The sequence below is a fragment of the Sturnira hondurensis genome, unplaced genomic scaffold (assembly GCF_014824575.4).
Source record: "Sturnira hondurensis isolate 20B ecotype Veracruz unplaced genomic scaffold, ASM1482457v3 Scaffold0016663, whole genome shotgun sequence".
Classification (NCBI taxonomy): domain Eukaryota; kingdom Metazoa; phylum Chordata; class Mammalia; order Chiroptera; family Phyllostomidae; genus Sturnira; species Sturnira hondurensis.
The window spans coordinates 16,800,265-16,819,929 of record NW_028089294.1 but is presented as its reverse complement, the minus strand read 5'-3'; the positions used below and the strand labels follow the sequence as shown (position 1 = coordinate 16,819,929).

Here is a 19,665-nt window from a genome sequence, read left to right as displayed (position 1 = left end):
TTGCAGTACATCAGTTGGAAATTGCTGGTTTAGAGGCTTTGCATTATTATTTTTCTGCTAGCAAGAGCCTGTTCCTAATATGTTTGTTTCTCGCAAGTTCTCTAGTGTCAAAAATGGGTATAATTAACAAATATCAATGAACCAGCATTCCTTTTCCTTGGACTACAAGAGCGATATCCACAAAAGAGCTAATAGTTATTGGGAGGCAAGAAGGACACATTACCATGTAGCAGGCCTCTTTTTCTCCCCGCCCCCCCCTCCCCGCTTCGCTTCCCTTCTTCCTCACCCAAGGACATTTTTTCATTGCTTTGAGAGACACAGGAGGGGAGAGAGGAAGGGGGAGAAAGAAACATCGATGCAAAAGAGAAGCACGAATTGTCCCATATGCACCCAAACCGGGGATCATAAGTGCCCTGACTGGGGAATGATCTCACAACTTAGGCATGTGCCCTGACCAAATTGAACCCTCAGCCCCTAGGTTACGTGACAATGCTCCAACCAACTGAGCCACACTGGCCAGAGCCAGGCCTCAGCCTCTTTGCCTAATGGTTTCAGAATGGCCATTTCCAACACATTTTAATTTGAGTGGGCCGTGTAGTGTGTGATACAGGTAGACTCTGGGTTACTTTTGCTCCTAGATTCAGCATACGTAACTACAGTAGGAAATTCAAACAGCTAGACAAATAGGTATACTGCTCTTACTCCAAGACCCCCTACATTTGTGGCCCCTAACAAAAGATGCTAGAATAACAGAGAGGTAGAGACAGTTCAAACTGTGAAGGCTCTTATTTGCCGCTTAGCTTGTGCCTTGTAATATTACCCAAGAGAACCATGCAGTGGCTGAATTTCCTGTTGACACACACAGGTGTCTTGTTACCACTTCATCAGTGCTCACAGTGTCTTTCAGGGCAACATACCACATTAGTAATACACGTTTTCATTTCACTCATCATCCTCAGTCGTTATCCTACTTGTAATGGAGGAAAGAAATCAGAACAGAAGCACATGTAGGGTCAGTCCAGAGCTGGGTCTTAATACTACATCTTGTGTTTCCCTCTTGTCTCAAGCTATTAGTAATAGTCAGGTTTTCACCTTATAGATGTGGCTTCTTTGCCCTTTGTCCAGCTTCTGAGGCATCTTTCAGTTCTGGGCAAGCTTCTCACCCACTAAGTCGTACATAAGAAACTTTACCAAAATTTAATTTTATATTCTCTTAACTCTAGTGTTTTTTTTATCCCAGTAAATATGTGCCAACTATCCTGACAGTGGTGTTTGTAATGCTGTGCGGATCCAAATAGAGGCTAAATTGGGTCATCCTGAGCTTAGGACAGTATCATGGAAAGTTACTAGGAAGTGGGAAAGGGAGTTTTGGTTGAAATCAAGTAAGGACTACCAGAGAAGCATGGCCCTCTCATTACAAAAAGTGCTGGGAAGCATTTTGTGAAGTGACAGAGGGTACAGGAGGATTTGCAATGGGTTGACAGGAAGCTGCTTAAAGTTATAGGATAATGAACCAGGAGTATGAGGAATGAGAGTTTGAGGAAAGGGGGAAGGGTTGGTGACTCAGTGAGTCTACAGTTTTTGGAATTAATCCAGGATTTTTAAGTTCCTCCCAGGGGTTATAGGCACAGAGACAGAATTCGGGCAAGTTGTCTGTCTTGCTGGAGCATAAAAGGCCTGCAGGTCCCAGAGATGTATCTAAGTTTTCAGTGCCCCATTAGTGTGTGTTGAGAGTTGAAAAAGTTACTAAATTTAGTGATGGCAGCTCTGTCTCCCAGTAATTTCATAAAAATATGTGCAAGGAAGAACTATAGTGAGCATTAGTTATAATACTAAAATAACAAAGTCTGAGCACAGATTACCTTGACCAGCTAGAAACCAAGCTGTAGGTTCATTAGAACTCATAGAAACGTGTACATGGGCTTCTAGAGGGAAAATGCTCTGTTATCTCACAAGTGAAAAAGACTTTGAAGTGGTAAAATAAAAAGCAGGTAGTCTATCTGAGCGCTTCCTATTCCCACAGCAATGGGTCAGCTAGGACGATGGGAGTAAGAGCTAGAAGGCAGTCCCCTCATGCAGAACCTGCAGAGAAGGGAAGGAAATTGAGATACAGTTTTTAGATTATTTTTTTTTTTGAAGAATTCCATTTAAATTCTTTTCCTCTTTTGGAGGGGTGTGGCTTGGGAGGTAGGCTGGCAGGAAGGAATTCGAGGGTGTGGGGAAATTGTCAGTCACACTCCTCAGCCCATCTGTTTGTCCAAGGCTCCTCAGTTCATTGGTTTTCCCTTTCACTCTGTTTCTCCGTATCCCGCTACTCATATCCCTTTGCTATGTAATAAGTAGATAACTACATAAGATTATGTATGATATGTTTTATATCTAAAATAGATACTGTTTAAGTTTGACAGGAGGAAGTTGTATTATATTTTTATTTAGAAAATTTTAGGACATTGTGCAAACTCTTTCTCTTTTATATAAAGGAAAGCAAAGCAAGGAAAAGAAAATTTATGGAGAGAAAATCTTAGAAAGGAGGGAGAAGAAAAACAAAAGCGACTCCAGGAAGAAAAGACACAAGAAAAAGTTCAAGAAGAGGACAAGAAAACTGAGGCGAAACGATGTAAGGATAAAAATAAAAATAAAAAGTTTTATTTTTCTGAGACAGAGCAACAAAAGAAAAAAATGATTCTGATGAGAAGCAAAAGAAGAACAACAGATGATTATCTTAGAATCAGAGAAAAAACTTCTAAATTAAACTTGGAAGCGAACTTAGGCTCATTAAAACAGACTGAGGATAGAAACCTTAAAACAACGGTGAGAAAAGAAAGTAGTCGTCACTAGGAACAGACCGTGGCATGGTTTTCATAATTGAAGTAAACAGTTTTAAATATTTTGTTCAGCCACTGTAACTAAACTGTTTATTTTAATGAAACAATAAAATTTTAAGTCTTTGTACATTGAAATTTTTTCAGAACATATACTGTTTTCAATATACCTCAGAGTCAATTCTTAAAATACTTTTTTATTATTTAAAAAATTATATTTACTTTTAGAGAAAGGAGAAGGAAGAGAAATATCAATTGATTGTCTCTCACATGCTCCCAACTCGGGACCTGGCCCACAACCCAGGCATGTGCCCTGACAGGGAATTAAATCAGTGACCTTTTGGTTAGGACAATGCCCAACCCACTGTGCCACACCAGTCACAGCTGCTATTATTATTATTATTATTATTTCTCTTTCAGATACACAAATAATTAAATCCTTAGCAATTCAATGTGGAAAATTTTATAAGCTACAGCATTTATTCTACAAATGAACGAAGTAAAATGTTTTTAGTATTACCAAGTCTAGTGTATCTGTGAGCGTTTCTGTTGTTCTTTTGGAACCGCACCGACAAATGTACAGATCTTCCTTCCGTCGACCCTGTTTACTTGCTGACCTTCTCATGCATGGCCTCCCTTTTTGTGCTCTTCTTTCTTGTTATATTCTCGACTTCACGGATCAAAGGGAGCCTGTTGCTCCTTAGTCTCCTTCCACCTTTTCAGGGCTTGGCCTCTGCCACTCCTGTAGGTCCCCGGGCAGGGTGAGCCCTGCAGGTTTTCTCTTTGTTTTACTGCCTCCAACTTTACAGTGGAGGAACGTCTGTGTTTGTTTTGATAGTGACTTGTGAGACATCAAGATTTTAAATCCTAACAGGACTGTACAAATGGATTTTCATCACACTGTTTGATGTTTTATTTTTTCTTTTAGGTTTTAAGTGTTATTTATTGAGTCAGGGCAAAGATGTATACATGAAAGAAGCAAATAATAACAATTATCTTCTCTTTAGGTGAGCCAGCTAGCGATTTAGTGAATTACAGAGCTTTGTATCGCTTTGAAGCGAGGAACCATGATGAGATGAGTTTTAATTCTGGGGATATAATACAGGTAGGAAACAAAGTCTTTTTTCACATACGCTGGACACAATGTAATGCCTTTGTTATCTTCAGTTTCACTTTCTGTGATTTCAGTTACCCATGGTCAACCATGGTCTAAAAATAGTAAATGGAAACTCCAAAAATAAACAATTTGTAAGTTTTAAATTGCATGCCACTCTGAGCAGCAGGATGAAATCACACTCTGTCCTGACTGGGACATGAAGCGCCCGAGGTCCAGCATGTCCATGTTGCGTACCCTGCCATCCATTAGCTGCTTGGTGACCATCTTGGTCATCAGGTCAGCTCTTGCAGTGTCATGGTGGTTGTGTTCAAGTCTGAACTTGAACAAAAGTTGTAAATGTGTGGCTTTCTAACCACTGTTGACCTTTTTTTGTTGTTGTTTTCATAGGTTGATGAAAAAACCACGGGAGAACCTGGTTGGCTTTATGGTAGTTTCCAAGGAAATTTTGGCTGGTTTCCATGCAACTATGTAGAAAAAATGCCATCAAGTGAAAAATCTGTATCTCCTAAGAAGGCCTTACTTCCTCCTACAGTATCTTTATCTGCTACCTCACCTTCTTCTGAGTAAGTTTTTAGCTAACAGTGCATTTTATATAGCTCTGCAGGTGCATGAATACCTAATATGTATTTATGTCCTCCTGCTACTTAATCATGTTTTAACCTGGACTGGACTCTCCAAGAGTACCTCCTGTTCCAGTTTTAATACTGAAACTGATTAAAACATAGGTCAGTAGTTTGTTCATGAATTCTTTTTTTCCTCAAGTTGTGTTTAAATATTATGTATAGTATATAGAAATTGACACATTGGTAGTATTTCATTAGATTTTAAACAATTAAATATACTTATATCAAAATGTTATATTTACAGATCACAGTCTTCAAATCAGCTGGCATCCGTGACTAATTATCAAAATGTATCTTTTTCAAACCTAACTGTTAATACATCATGGCAGAAGAAATCAGCTTTTACTCGCACTGTGTCCCCTGGTTCTGTGTCACCTATTCATGGACAGGTATGTGTCTTTAATGAACTCTTGTGTGCTTCATTCTTTCACATTGCTCCTGCTTCATGTAAAAGAGAAGGAAGATTTTTGTACAAAGGCACCATTTACTCATTTAACCAGCATTTGTAGCATTCAGTTTTGTTCTTATCATTCACATGGGACATGAAGAAATTATTACTTAGAGGTTTTTCAACAATTCATTCTCATAATATCAAGTTGATAGCAGCTAAGACTTCCACACTCAAAATACTGTTTTTACAATCAGAGTGTGGTGTTCTTAATTTGTAGTTGTCATAAGTAGAGATTTGGGCTTGGAGGTTTTAGGAGGATTTTGTTCATTTTTTTTTCTTAAATAAGTGATTTGTGTGGAAACCATAGTATGTATATATTTAGCTTCTGATTTAGATGTAACCATTGCAAGCATTGTTACATTAACCTTGTATTTAAGAATCGCAGACTTCATCAGTTTTCACTCAAACAATGTTTAGTTCACTTTCACTCAATGTTTATTGTGTGAGTATAGGTGCCAGGCATTTTATTGTGTGCTACAACTTTAATAGAAAAATCCCTGTCGTTAAGAAGTCATAATTTCATGAGATAGGCATATAAATAATGGTAAAGTATGAGAAGTGTTATAACAAAGGTATTTTACAACAAGAATTGTTTCTAATGTGGCTAGAGTCCAGGATTCTTGGAGAATGGGTTAAGAACTGAAGTTGGAGCTAAAGGTTGAGGTGTATTTGTGAAGCATGTAATACCATACTAAACAACTTGGCTGTGGAAAGCCCCAAATGGTTTTTAAGGGAAGTTAGATGCATATTTTAGAGAGATAACTGTGGCAGTAGTATAGAGGCCTGGTTGGTGGAAGGAAGTAAAGGAGGGGGACCAGGTAAGGGAGGATGTTACAATAGCTAAGCAGTAAGAGCTGATGTAATGAATCAGTGCCATAAAGGAAAATGTACAGGGGAGGAGATAGATTTTTAACAGCCTTAGGAATTGACAAAAAATTGGCAGTCCATTGAATGTGGAAAATAAGGAAGAAGTTGCAGTTACAGATCCCTCTTCAGGATCTTCAGTCTGAGTATTTGAAAGGGCAGAGATTATCCTGCCCTGGGCAGTGGCCACGGTAGGAGAGGTGGGTGTGGGAGCTTCTAAACACGGTCACTTTTCAGACTTGCACCTGGGTTAAGGACATCTGGTGGGAAAGCCCAGTGGGCAGTTTGATTTCCAAGTCTGGAGCTCAGGGATGAAGTTACAATTAAGATGTAGATTTGAGTGCTCAGAGGCATAAATAAAATTGTTTAGGGAAATCACGTGAAACAGGAAAGGGGCTGGACCAAAGAAGAGCCATCAGTCAGCACAGAGTGAGCCTCAGGAGCCCCATAGATTTTAGTTATGTCAGCCGTTCAGAGACCAGAGAAAATGAGATTTGGGCGGAGCTTTGGCTTTGTTGTTATCAATGACCTTGGCAAGAGGAGGCTCAATAGTATAACAGGTGCAGAACCTAAATTAGAGTGGGTTGAGGGGTGAAATTGGAAAGCAAGTTCAACACTGTTCTGTCTTTTAAGGAATTTGGAAGAAAAGTAGTAAAGTAGTGAGATGGAAGATTCAAGACAGGGACTTCACAGTGTTACAAAATATTTCTAGAAAATGGGAGGGCACAACGGAAGATTGGAGCAGAGGTGAAGAGTTAGCCTTGTCAGCCATCCAAAACCACCCCTTCTCTGAGAGAGGAGGGAAGGAAAGAAGAGTGAGTAAGGATCCAGAGAGGGCACAAAGCAGAAGAGTGAGGCGGCTCAGCACAACCACATCCCCCTTCCCAGTCCAGTAAAGTGAACCCACTGCAGCGAGGAGACGTTGGAACCCGCCGGGGTGGGGGGGGGGAGGAAGGGCTTGCGGCAACACTTGCCCTTTTCATTTGTTCTGTTACACAGAGAGTAGCCAGTGTTCACCTTCCATACCAGTGATACTTAATGCCAGGCTGCTTCCCGAAATGGTAGGTGTTCAGTCTTTAACTTAACAGAGGGTTCCTCAGACAGTTGTCTGTTGCATATACTTTTCAGTGGGTAGATTAAGGTTACCTTAAGTCACCTTTGGTAACGAGAAACCACCACACCACACTGGTCTGCTGTTTGAACAGAGAGTATGTTACCTCCTAGGGAACAGAAATCATGGTTATCTGTGGTTTTTTAATTTTGTGGTTTTGTTTTCACAGGGACAGGTTGTAGAAAACCTAAAAGCACAGGCCCTTTGTTCCTGGACTGCAAAGAAAGATAACCACTTGAACTTCTCAAAACACGATATTATTACTGTCTTGGAGCAACAAGAAAATTGGTGGTTTGGGGAGGTCCACGGAGGAAGAGGGTGGTTTCCAAAGTCTTATGTCAAAACCATCCCTGGGAGTGAAGTCAGGCGGGAAGAGTAAGCATTTCTGTGTTTTCACATGGGTGTGGGTGCTGGTGTTTCCACCAGTGAGTGAGTGATTGTGTGACTGGCTGTGCAGGAAAATGAGAAGTTTGAGTTTGAACACCAGAGAGGTCGGTTATTCCTAGAGTGGAAAAGGGCGTTCAGGTGTCTGTCCCAGCTTTAGAGTATCATTCACTCCAGTTATTTCAGATTCTGGAAGTTTTCAAAGTTTAAAATTGTAGATTTGTGGCTTTATTTGTACCATCAAGTCACTTAGCAAGGTTACTTTTCATTTCCTTTGGAGCATTTCTCTCCTGTTTTTACTTTAAATTGTCAGCATTACAATAAACCTTTACTGAGCCCCCCCTCTTTGCCAGAGTGGGGCATTCCCGATCTGGGCCTCCAGGGCTCCTGGAACACACGGTGTTGTGGTCATTTTACTTACTTTCTTACATGCCCCTTATTAGGTCATAAACTCCAGGAGGAAGGGTCTGCATCTTTTTCTTTAATTTGTTTTATTAAGTTTTCCATGGCTGATGTAATCTTTTTTTTGGTTGGAATCATTTTTAATGTTTAAATACAAAGTGAGCTCTGACTAGTATAATCATAATGCATAGTCACTGCTCAGTCATATCAACTCAGTGAATAAGGAGAGGAGCAAACAAATGCGCTTTTAAATGGACAAAAAGCAGAAACTAAATAAGGTGTCTGGCCTTTAGTTCCCAGTCTGTAGGGAAGTCAGGTCATCAAATTTCTGTGATACAAAGAAATGAGTACTCTAGTATAGCCACGGCAAACTCTCTTGTGTTTTACGTGGTCAGTATAGAAAAGCAGTCTGATTTAATGAAAAGGGACTGGTCTTTGGAAATCAAAAGGCTCAGGGTCTGATTCTGCTATTTTTGCCAGGCTCTATGGAATAACCTACTTAATCTTCAGTTTTTTTAATTGAATGACAGGAATATGCTAAGTAATCTTTGTAAACCCTTTGCTGAGATTCCGTGTATCAGTTTTTTGTTCAAATGCAGAAATTCACTTTTCAGACTGACATGGAATTTTAGATATAGAAGTGTGTAAATGATGACAGTAACAACAATTACACTTGTATGCTGGCCCTTTTTAGGAGTTAGCTTATTTAAATTCCATAGTATTTTACAGAGAAGAAAACTTAAGCTCAAAGACTCAAGTTGAAATTCTTTGTAAAGGGCATTTCTTCTGACTTTTCATGCAGTTACTGACCTTATCTAACAGATAAGGCATGTAACTTGAAAACCTACAGTAATGGAGAGTTAGAACTAAAAAGGAAATCCATTCAGTGGTCACTGTAAGTTACAGTAAGTAGGTCCACTCTGCCTGGAAAATGACCGCCCTCTACAATCCACTCACGAGTCCTGGGCAGCCTTGTGCATCCTGCAAATGTCTGGTTCTTAACTTGGCGGTTTTTCCAGATTTTTGAGAATAGCTTCCTGGGTTAAATTAGAAATTTAGTGCTATTATTTTTTTATTGTCTGATATTGCCCAATAACATAACATAACATAACATAACATAACATAACATAACATAACATAATATACATTTTAATGTAGTATGCTCTAAACGAATAATAAAATTTCTGTATCACCCTGTTTTTCCTTACACTGAGCCACATGTGCTTTACCAGATAACTTCCCACTTACTGATGCATTTGTGTCAGGTGCCTTTAGAAAGGCAAAATAATTGCGTATATGAAAAACTATTGATAGTCATGTCGAAATTACTTTAATCTGTTAAAAAATTTAAAAGTTTGATATTGGGCAGTCCTTAATCCACTAAGATTTTGTGTGTGAGAATATTTATAGCTTGTGTACTGAGACAATATTTAGACTAATTTTAGAAAGAACGAGCTGCTAAACACCTGCTGTATTCATCTGACACCTTTTTGGTTTTTGATTGTTGGTGTCCTTTTTTGTTTCATCATTGTTTTTTTAAATCTGTTTGTGTGTTTATTTGGCAGGCCGGAAGCTTTGTATGCAGCTGTAAACAAGAAACCTACCTCTGCAGCCTATACAGTTGGAGAGGGTGAGCTTTTGACAGTTTGTAAATTAGATGAGAGTCAAATTAGCTACTGACCAGTTGTCTGACTTCCCACGGTTGTCATTCTCTCTGCTTCTGTGTCTTCAGTGGTGAAGTGAGGTTAGGGGAACCTGCCCTTGCCTATTTCACAAGAATATTGAGGATACAGAAAAAATATGACTAAATGTACTTGGCAGTTTTCAAAAATAAGTACTGTAAAAATTCACCATACACTGTCTTGATAAATAAGATCAGAAATAAAAAGTATTGCAGTAAAATAGCGCGAAGGTTTTTGTTTTTCTGCTATTATATATCCAGATTATAGATGTTTAGGATATAGAGAAATTTTAGTACATTTAGTTATTTACCAATTGCATTTTAATTACAGTGTACCATATAATCATTAAATAGTATTTGAAAACAAAAGATACTTTATCATAAATATTACAAAGAAAAATATTTATAGCCCTTAGTGTTGTTTGACTAATAAGTTATTTTGATCTTGTTAATGTGCTGAAAGATGAAAGATTGTCTGCCTTCTTGGCAGACTTTTTTTTTCATTAATAGTTACATACAGGGTAGGGCAGAAGTAGGTTTACAGTTGTAAGTACGTGAGACAGTTTATTTTGTATCATTTATTAATTATTGTATTATTTTTCCATATGAAGTACTGTAAACTACTTTTGCCCCACCCTGTAGGCTTATAAACAAATTATGTATGTTCAATAAACTACTTTTGCCCCACCCTGTAGGCTTATAAATAAATTATGTATGTTCAATATATAATTAGATAATAGTTGAAGTACATTTTATGTTTATATATTGCTGAAGAAAATCAGTTTAATGCTAAATTAAACCATTTATTCAGTGTCCAGTACAATTAGAGATTCCATTCTGCAGCCTCAGATATTCAGGGATGAATAAAACACAACCTCCAGGCTCACAGAACAATGGGGAAAATGGGAATAAATGAGAATAAATTCTGTAGTGAGTGGACAAAACACAATTTTGGGCAGGACCCAGGAACCCACAGAGGTGGCAGTGTTGAATCCTGTTAAACAATGAGCAGCATCTTGCACAGTGACAAAGGAAGAAGCAGCTCTGTGGACAGTGGGGATGGCAGGAGCCAAGGCAACACCGCTGTGAAAGGTCCGGGAGCTCCAGGTCGCCAATGAGGCTGCAGCCCCACGTTGGCCATGGAATGAGTGTTGTGAGATGAGCCCAGGAAGGCAGTGGGAAGGAGCATTTTGGAAAGGACCTTGCTTGTGGCAGCAGACCTAAACCTTGTCATCATTTTATTTGGTTAATCAGCTAAACCGAGTACTAGTGGAAATGTGAATAATAAATAGGTTCTAGATAGTGTTTCTGGTCATCTCCAGGTTATGATACACAGATCAAATTCCATGCTGACACATTAAAACTCAAAAGAAAGAGAAAGGTCTCTAAAACCTGGGTGTTGACTGCTTCTCCTGAAGTACAATCACAGGAACCCAGCCCAAAGCCAATATTAAAACACAGACATGTCAGTTGAGGTCAGGCATGAAATATTTATCGAGCATCTGCTCCATGCCACACACTGGGCTAGGAGTGGCTGCTCGGAATGGAATTTGGCCTCTAATACTGATGTTGAGTGAATATTGGGGGTTTTGATAACTGTGTATATAAAAAAATTAAAGAGAAAACAACTAATTAAAATACATTTTGTGTAAGAGGTTGAAAACCTTTTTTGTATTTTGACTTTCTATATAATGGAGATACTGATAGGTTTTTATAGTTTGGGGGTTATTCTCTCTGATATGATGGTGATACAATTTTTAAAAATATTACAATAAAGCTTTGTGTGAAATCAAATAATCTTTTTCTAAGAAATTACTAAATAATTGCTTCATTCTTTTTTTTCTATTTATACATCTCTTTATATTAAGTTTCCTTAAGTCATGAGATCTTTTTATTCTGAATTTACTCAGGGTCTTAGAAATTAACATAATTTTTTACCTTCTTCAATCTTATAACCAAAATTAGTTCCTTTTTGTTTTGTTTCCTACAGAGTATATTGCACTTTACCCGTATTCGAGTGTGGAACCTGGAGATCTGACCTTCTCAGAAGGTGAAGAAATATTGGTGACACAGAAAGACGGAGAATGGTGGACAGGAAGTATTGGAGACAGGACTGGAATTTTTCCGTCAAATTACGTGAAACCCAAAGATCAAGAGGTAGAGTTACTTTGGTGTAGGAACAGCATTGTTCCGTTCTTGTTTGTCAAGGTTCACACCTAAAACAGAGCTCCAGTAGAATAAATAGAACTTACTAGTGATCCTGTTACAGAGATTGGGGAGAGAAGGACTTCATGAAATTCTGAAAACAAGAGCCATAGGCTAGGGCTGGGCCTCAGACCTGAAGTTAGGGAAGGGTTCCGGACTCAGGGAGGCTACCAGGGAGCCACCCTGAAGGAGCTGGTAAACCTTTAAGGCTCTGATGTTAAGGTGACTCGGCCTGTATTCTGAGTTCCCGCTGCTTTTTGTCCACCAGTAGTGGGGTCACTGCAGCACTTCTTAGGCTTTTTGGTTTCAGGAACTTCTTACATTCTTAAAAATGACTGGGGACGCCAAAGGGGATTTGTGGCAGTGGGGGGCGGGGGGTGCTATATCAAGTGATACTTTCTGTACTAGAAATTAAAACTGAAATTCTAAAAATATTCTTAATTTATTTAAAAATAGCAAAATTAAACTCATTGCATGGTAACTTAAATAACTTGATTCCCATGAAAAAATTACTATCTTTAAAAAAAAGTTTTTAAAAAGAGCATTGTTTTATGTTTTTGAAAACCTCTTTAATGCTTGGCTTAATTGAAAACAGCTAGATTTTCATATCTGTTTCTGTATTTAGTCTGTTGTGATACATGCTTTCAGTTAAAATATGTGAAGAAAAGTCAACCTCTTGTATGGAAAACAGAAGCGTATTAAAAACATTTTCAGATAACTGTGGATATTATTCCCTGATATTCCGGCAGTAAACTTGCCAAATGTTCAGTTGTTGTTACAGGTTTGTTGCAACGTGGAATCTGAAGGCTTTTCAGTGAACATTTCTTATCGTTATGTGAAAATTCAGTGGATTGTACTGACTGGGTCTTTTCCCTAGCGTTGTGTAGTAACATCATTCCTTGGGCATTTAGGAAATGCTGAATCACTGAGTTATACAAACAGTTCCTGCACTGACACATTTCATTACATAATATAAACAAATTGTCAGCATCACCACTGATCTCATAGAAAAATCTTTTAAATCATGCTCATGGTGGTAGATAGAAGTTTTCCAAAATTTTAGAGTTCCCTTCAAAGCTTGAATTTCATCATTGGCAAAAATCCATCAGCTACTTCTCTTTTTTTTTTTTAAGATTTTATTTATTTATTTATCTTTAGAGGGGAAGGAGAGAGGGAGAGAAACATCAGTGTATGATTGCCTTTCCAGCGTCCCCTGCTGGGAGTTGGCCTGCAACCCAGGCATGTGCCCTGACTGGGAATCGAACTGCGATCCTCTGGTTCTCAGGCCTGTGCTCAGTCCACTGAGCTACACCAGCCAGGGCCATCAGCTACTTTTCTTAAAGTAACAAGCTTATTACTTCATTTTTGAGGTCTGCTAAATCCCAAGTCTGAATAATCTGTCATTCATTTTTTTTCCAAATAAAAACGTTGTTCCATGAAAAAGCTAATTTAGCTTGCAGTTTAATCACACATGTGCTTTTCTTTGAGTCAACCGTCATACTTGAGTATGCAGCAGAAACGCTTTAAGCATACTTCATTTAGTCACACAGAATTTTTAACAGATGTGTATTTAAGGATTAAGATTTAATAAATCTTTTACTGCTAGATCAAGGAGACTCTTAAGTGAAACTGGCCTTGTTTGTTTTGCTCGGAGCACATGGCTGTGAAGAATACTGTGATACCAGTACAATTTGGCATTGCTGCCGTGATTCCTGCTAAGGCGTCAGCAAATAATGTCTTCCTATATTGTGAAAACAGCTTTTGTCTCCCAGATCCCTGAAACGGGGCTCAAGGACAGCCCCCAGGGATCCACAAACCACACAAACCTCAGTAGAAAACCACTGAGACTCTGGGTTGACTTCTGGCTGCACCACTCAGAGGCCAGGTGCCTTAGACAGGTTACTGCACCTTTCTGTGCCTGAGTTCTTCTTTGTAAAATGGGGACAATTGTAATTATGTAGTGTTGTTTATTGTGAAAATTCTCAAAGTGAATTTAAATATATAACACTCTTACAACAGTGCTGATTACATAGTAATTGCTCAAAAAATGTTAGCTCTTGACTACCATCAACTCTGCTTCAGTACTGTTACTACAGCTGCATCCATGAACAGAAAAAATGTCCACCTCTTCCCATTTCTTATTCACATTTCCTAAAAAGAGGAAGTGTGATTAACCCAACTTAGCCTGTAAAATCAAATAGGTTGTAGTTGCTGGTGTAAGGATTTTTTGTTCTCAGGTCAGGTTTGGGGGTTTTTCTTAAAAAAATTTTTTTAAGAAAAACTGCCTCTTATGCAGCAAAACACAAATGCCTGAACATGGGTTGTATGTGGTGCTGACCCCATCGATAAATGGGGTGTGTTTGGCTCAGACAGATGTTTAATGTTCAGGAGAGTTTCAGAAACGAGCTCTTCCTGCCAGTGCCGGTGGGTGCCAGTGCCAGTGGGTGCCAGCGCCGGTGGGCGCCAGCCGCAGTCACTGGTGTCTGTTGCACTCCGTTAGCGGACCAGGTCTCTCTGCAAGTGTTGGATTCCTAGTTTTTTGGCTAATGCAAGGCTGATTGTCATTTTGCTCTTCATTTAAAGAAACAAGAATCATGGGAATTAGATATTTCTAATTCCTAGTAAGCTTTGTACTCTTACATCCGGATTTTGAGAAGGTGATAAAACAGTGTATCTTTTCCTTACAGAGTTTTGGGAGTGCCGGCAAATCTGGAGCATCAAACAAGAAACCTGGTATGTATAGTAAAGAAGTAAGGAAATTACTGAAGCATTTCATAATCTTGAATTCATAGTTTCTTCTTTTCTTTTCAGAGATTGCTCAAGTAACTTCAGCATATGTGGCTTCTGGTGCTGAACAACTTAGCCTTGCACCAGGGCAGTTAATACTAATTTTAAAGAAAAACACAAGTGGATGGTGGCAAGGGGAGTTACAGGTAATAATAATCTTGAAATAGCGTCTATCAATTTTTTGAAGATTTTAAAGACAGATTTTAAAGTATTGCATGCACATTAAAAATAAAACTAATAAAAATTTCAGATCACCTATAATCATACCACGAGGAGGTAATCTGTATTAGCATTTTAGTGTGTAATGTTTCTCCCTAGTCTTTTCACTGTTTATTTTGAGCACAGTTGGAATGATATTAGTAACAATATGCAGAGTAACTCTCTCTAAAGACGTAACTGTTTTTCAATAATACCTGCTTTAATAAACCACAGACAGCTCCATAAAGGAAAGTATAGTGTCTCTTCTCCTGGGGCGACCCCAGGCTCACAGTGTGGCCTGTGGGAGAAAACTGCACAATCCATGCTGTGTACTGAGGAAATGCTGCCCATTGTGCTGTCCGACATGGTCTGTGTGTTTGCGACATCAGTGCAGGGAAAGGACGTGCAAGCAGACGTGAGGCCGGGTTTGGTCCCTAAAGTGTTGACAGAGGCAGTTATTGCAAATGTTTTGATACAGTTTTTTCTCTCTACGAAAATTTCTTTGCTTTTTAAAACTAAGCAGCATTTTAGGATTAAAAGCTGATGCGAGGGTCCCTGACCGGGTGGCTCGGCTGGTTGGAGCATTGTCCTGTACACCAAAAGTTGCGAGTTCGATTCCCGGTCAGGGCACATACCTGGGCTGCATGTCTGATCCCCATTCGGAGCGTGTACAGAAGGCAGCGGATTGAGGTCTCTCTCTGACTCTCCCCTGCCTTCCTCTCTCTCTCAAATCAGGGAACATATCCTCAGGTTTCACATTGACGTTCCTCTCTCTCTGACTCTCCCCCTGCCTTCCCCTCTCTCTCAAATCAGGGAACATATCCTCAGGTGAGGATTTTTAAAAAAAAGATGAGGAGAGCTACAGTAGCTGTGTTTTCATGTAAGATTGATGATACATAATTATAATAAGGAGGGTAAATATAGCTTTATTCTCACAAATTAGTCTTACAACTCCTAAAGAACATGTTCAAAACTCGGTATCTTCTTGAATAACCCCCTGAAATCGCACCTTCCCATTTGCTTTGAAGATCCGCCCACCGAAGCGGGGAAACACGACCCCCTATGAGTTCTGTCGGTGGTCTCTCCTGATTGACACACAAAGCCCCAGGAGGCGTTTACAGTGCCCTTTGAAGTGTTGACTTGAGCTTATTGGAAGAACTCTTAAAAAAGAAAAAGAAGAACTCTAGAAAAGTCTTTTTAGTTTATAAATATTATTTGTGTAAAACATATAGGTAACTCTGAGCCTGAAAATCTCCAAATAGATTTCGACAAATAGTGTTTTCAGCCACACTTTGAGTCTTCCAGGTTGATACCGACCTGGAAGGCCCGTGCAGAATTTAGGGTTCCCCAAGACCAGCCTTACTTCTGACACCAATTTGAAGTTTGGGGGTCTCCAAGACCACTCTCAAGTTCAGTAATTGGCTAGAAGGACTCACAGGACTTGTTGGAAGCTAGAGTGGCCCCCCCTTACCCGAGGGTGGTATGTTCTGAGACCCCCAGTGGGTGCCTGAAAGTGCAGATAGTACTGAACCCTGTGTTTACTGTTTTTTCCTGTACATGTATGTCTGTGATAGTGTTTAATTTATAAATCAGGCATAGTAAGAGATTAACAACAATTACCACATAATAGTAAAATAGAACAAGTGTAGCAGTGTACTGTAATAAAAGCTATGTGAATGCGGTCTCTGTCAAGATGTCTTACTGAGAGGTACTCACCCTGTTCATTTAAAGGAAGCACTTTACGGTTTCCCTTTGGTGTAGCTGAGTTGCCTGCCTCACCACTCTTGTGCGTTGCAGCCCTTGTGAAGTCAGATGAGGTGTTTGAACACAAATACTGAGATGTCGTGGCAGTGAATTTGGTAGCCTGGGTGTCTACTAACCCACAGGCAGGTGGTGTAGGCAGTGTGGATACACTGGATAAGGGGTGACTCACGTCTGGGGTGTGATGGAGGGGACGCTGTGGGGTTTCCTCGTGCACTCAGAACAGTACGCAACCTAAAACTTAGGAATTGTTCATTTCTGGAATTTCTTATTGAATGTTTTCAGACTGCAATTGACTGTGGGTAACAAACTAGAACAAGAAATCGTGGATTAAGGGGGATTGCTGTATTATACTCATGGTTACAATTTATGACAGCAAAAGAGTTTAAATCCAAACCGGCCAATGGACAAGATGTGTGGGGCAGGATTGGGGGCTCCAAACAGCGCTGCCAGCTGTCCTCTCCTGCTGGGGCCATGAGCAGCACTCGCCTCCGCAAGATCACCTACAGATGATCGCCAAGCAAAGGAGTTCACTTGACCTTGGCGTCTGGTGTTTTGTTGGGGCTCCATCACATAGACACAGTTGGCTGTGTATATGGCTGAACAGAGTCTCCAGTCTCCCCACAGTTCCGTTCATGCTATGTGACCCAGAGCACCCACCGTAAATCACGTTGTTAGCCTGTCTGCCGTGGTCAGGGTCCCCAAGAAGACTAAGGCACTCACCAGTCACAACATTCCAGAGGTTTAGGGATGACCTCCCAGGAGCCAAAGACAAAAACCAGATCTTTCTTGAGCAAGGTTAAATTCCCTACTACCTAGGGTTTTCCTCATTTTTAGTGTAGGTCTCACTGATTGCTTTTAATCTGATCTTTCACATTCATTTTGCTAATTTTACAGGCCAGAGGCAAAAAAAGACAGAAAGGATGGTTCCCTGCCAGCCATGTGAAACTTTTGGGTCCGAGCAGTGAAAGAACGACGCCCGCCTTCCATCCTGGTATGGAGTGGGTCGACTTGTGTTTCATCACGGAGGGTTTTCGTTAGCATGCACCGACTTTTCGGATCAGCTAACTGAGAAATATTAAATACAGTCCTTTCTATGCTGCTGCCTAAAAGTGTGGTATAATGGGAGCTTCTCTTCTAAAACATTCTGTGTAGAAACAGTGACTGTTCAGTGATTCGTGAACCTCTTTAGTTCTTAAAATTTCTCACCATGAAATTACTGTACCATCAGACTTAAAGCATAGCAGTTCAGTTAGATTTTTAACTGTAGTTTGGAAGTTCTGGTTTTTGTAAAATGGAATGGGAGAAGGAGGATGAGAGAGAGCAGATGAAAAGAAATTTTTGAGCTAATTTAACATTTAATATTAGAGTAATTTAAATTTGGGGGGAATTTTGACCTGCCATCTTTGTACGAATAATTAATTTGTAAAATGTTATTTTGTTCCTTTTCTTGTAGTGTGTCAGGTGATTGCCATGTATGACTATGTAGCAAATAACGAGGATGAGCTAAACTTCTCCAAGGGACAAATCATCAATGTTTTGAACAAGGATGATCCTGACTGGTGGCAGGGAGAAATCAATGGGGTGACTGGTCTCTTCCCTTCCAACTATGTTAAGATGACGACAGACTCAGATCCAAGCCAACAGTGTGAGTAATGCGACCCTGTCTGCCTCTCAACTAGTGCCCAAGCTTTAATGGGCTGCACTGCATTTACTCCTGTTCTGGGCCGGGCACTGAACTCCGCACTCTTAGCAAATGTGTACCAGGGTTTAAAGTAGTAACATGCAGGAGGGAACTTTTTACAAGTTCAAAAATTATATGGCTTTATTTTAAATAATTTTTCCTAGCTTCAGATCTTACTATTAGACTTTATCTGAATTTTTAAAATTCTTTTATGGATTCTTCAGTATTAACAGCAGTCGGTACTGCAATTTCTTTTTGCCACAGTCCTTGTTGGAGTGCAGTGGCGTCTTTAGCTTAGTAAAGAGTGCATAGTAAGTATCCTATATTTACCTATTAGAAAGTAGCCTTTTAGTGTATAAGTGCTGTTAATTTTGCCACCTTTTCACTTATTTCCCGCATATTTATACATCATCCAGGTTACAATAAATTTGAACAACTGTTTAAATTGTTTTTTTTAATTCTTCGGTGATTATTTAGATGGGTACCTCATGCCACAAGAGGTACATGAATTGAGGTCTGTTTCACTGTTTCTAGAATGAGGATCCAGGTCTCTAAGTGTGATATCCGGTATTACAAAAAATTCTCTCTTGGTGGTTACCCAGCCTTTGCATTAATAGTCACTTCTTCCTACCCCTTTGATTTTTTTTTACAAAAATACATCATAATTTATATTTTTATCATTCTTATGAAATTATGTAATAGATTTAGTCTTTGATTTTAATTTAGTTTTTGAGAACATATAAATGGTAACCCAGTCAAAGCCGAGATATGCTTATGATTCAGTGCAAGTATTGTGAGTTTATTTTATACTATAATTTTGAAATATTTGTGCATTATTTTTACTTTGGAGCTTGTAAAGATAGTTCTCACCCTGGGAGAAGACTGTCCTTTAGGTGACACAACTAAACTTCTGAATTTGGAGGTGAGAGGAGTCCAGTTTTTTATGGTTTGAACATTTCCAAATATCGCAGGGTCTCAGGAGAGATGGTAAAGAAAATTGTAACAACCTGGGTTACCTAAATGAGCGACCGTTTAGAGCCCCGCTGGTGGCTTGGCAGTTTTTAGTCCTTCCCAGTTTGCCTGACTAGTTAGGGACACCTGAGGTGCCTCTCCTGCGTCAGAAAGGGGAGGACACTTCTCAGACCCATGGGTCTGGAAGGTCTTCGGCTCAAGACCCCTGGAGGCACTCGGTATGTCAGTGCATGTGGCTTTCGCCGTGTCTGCGGTGAAAAGCCATGGTTTTCCAGATTTGTTGTTGTTGTTTATCCTGTTTTTCTGTGGCAGAGCACTTTCTCCAGTAAGCCTTCTCTAAGACATTAAGGACAAATTTTAAAAAGCTGTTCTGAAGGCAGAACAGCTAGGTGTTTATGAGTCAGTAAAAACTGGTTAAATTTTAGGTCACCATTGTGTTTCTTGGGCCCTTATAAGTATTATTTTCATTTTCTTATGCAATTAGGATACAGTCATGTGCCGCATAATGACGTCTGGGTGGAGAACAGACCCGCACGTGGTGGTGGTGCACAGGGCCACCTGGGTGTGCAGTGGACTGCCCCGGCTGGGTTGGTGCTGGCACGC

At 39.7% G+C, this 19,665-nt stretch overlaps 1 protein-coding gene across 1 annotated transcript in view; it reads left to right on the top strand.

Annotated features, from left to right (window-relative positions):
• Positions 1–19,665, top strand: part of ITSN2 (intersectin 2) — a 116,729-nt gene that overhangs the window by 67,080 nt on the left and 29,984 nt on the right. Inside the window, exons 19-29 of the mRNA XM_037066805.1 lie at positions 2,481–2,617; positions 3,830–3,927; positions 4,327–4,502; positions 4,807–4,951; positions 7,158–7,363; positions 9,340–9,404; positions 11,446–11,612; positions 14,348–14,393; positions 14,472–14,593; positions 17,304–17,400; positions 17,863–18,054. Coding sequence (XP_036922700.1) covers positions 2,481–2,617; positions 3,830–3,927; positions 4,327–4,502; positions 4,807–4,951; positions 7,158–7,363; positions 9,340–9,404; positions 11,446–11,612; positions 14,348–14,393; positions 14,472–14,593; positions 17,304–17,400; positions 17,863–18,054 — 1,451 coding nt within the window. The remainder of the gene's footprint in view (positions 1–2,480; positions 2,618–3,829; positions 3,928–4,326; positions 4,503–4,806; positions 4,952–7,157; positions 7,364–9,339; positions 9,405–11,445; positions 11,613–14,347; positions 14,394–14,471; positions 14,594–17,303; positions 17,401–17,862; positions 18,055–19,665) is intronic.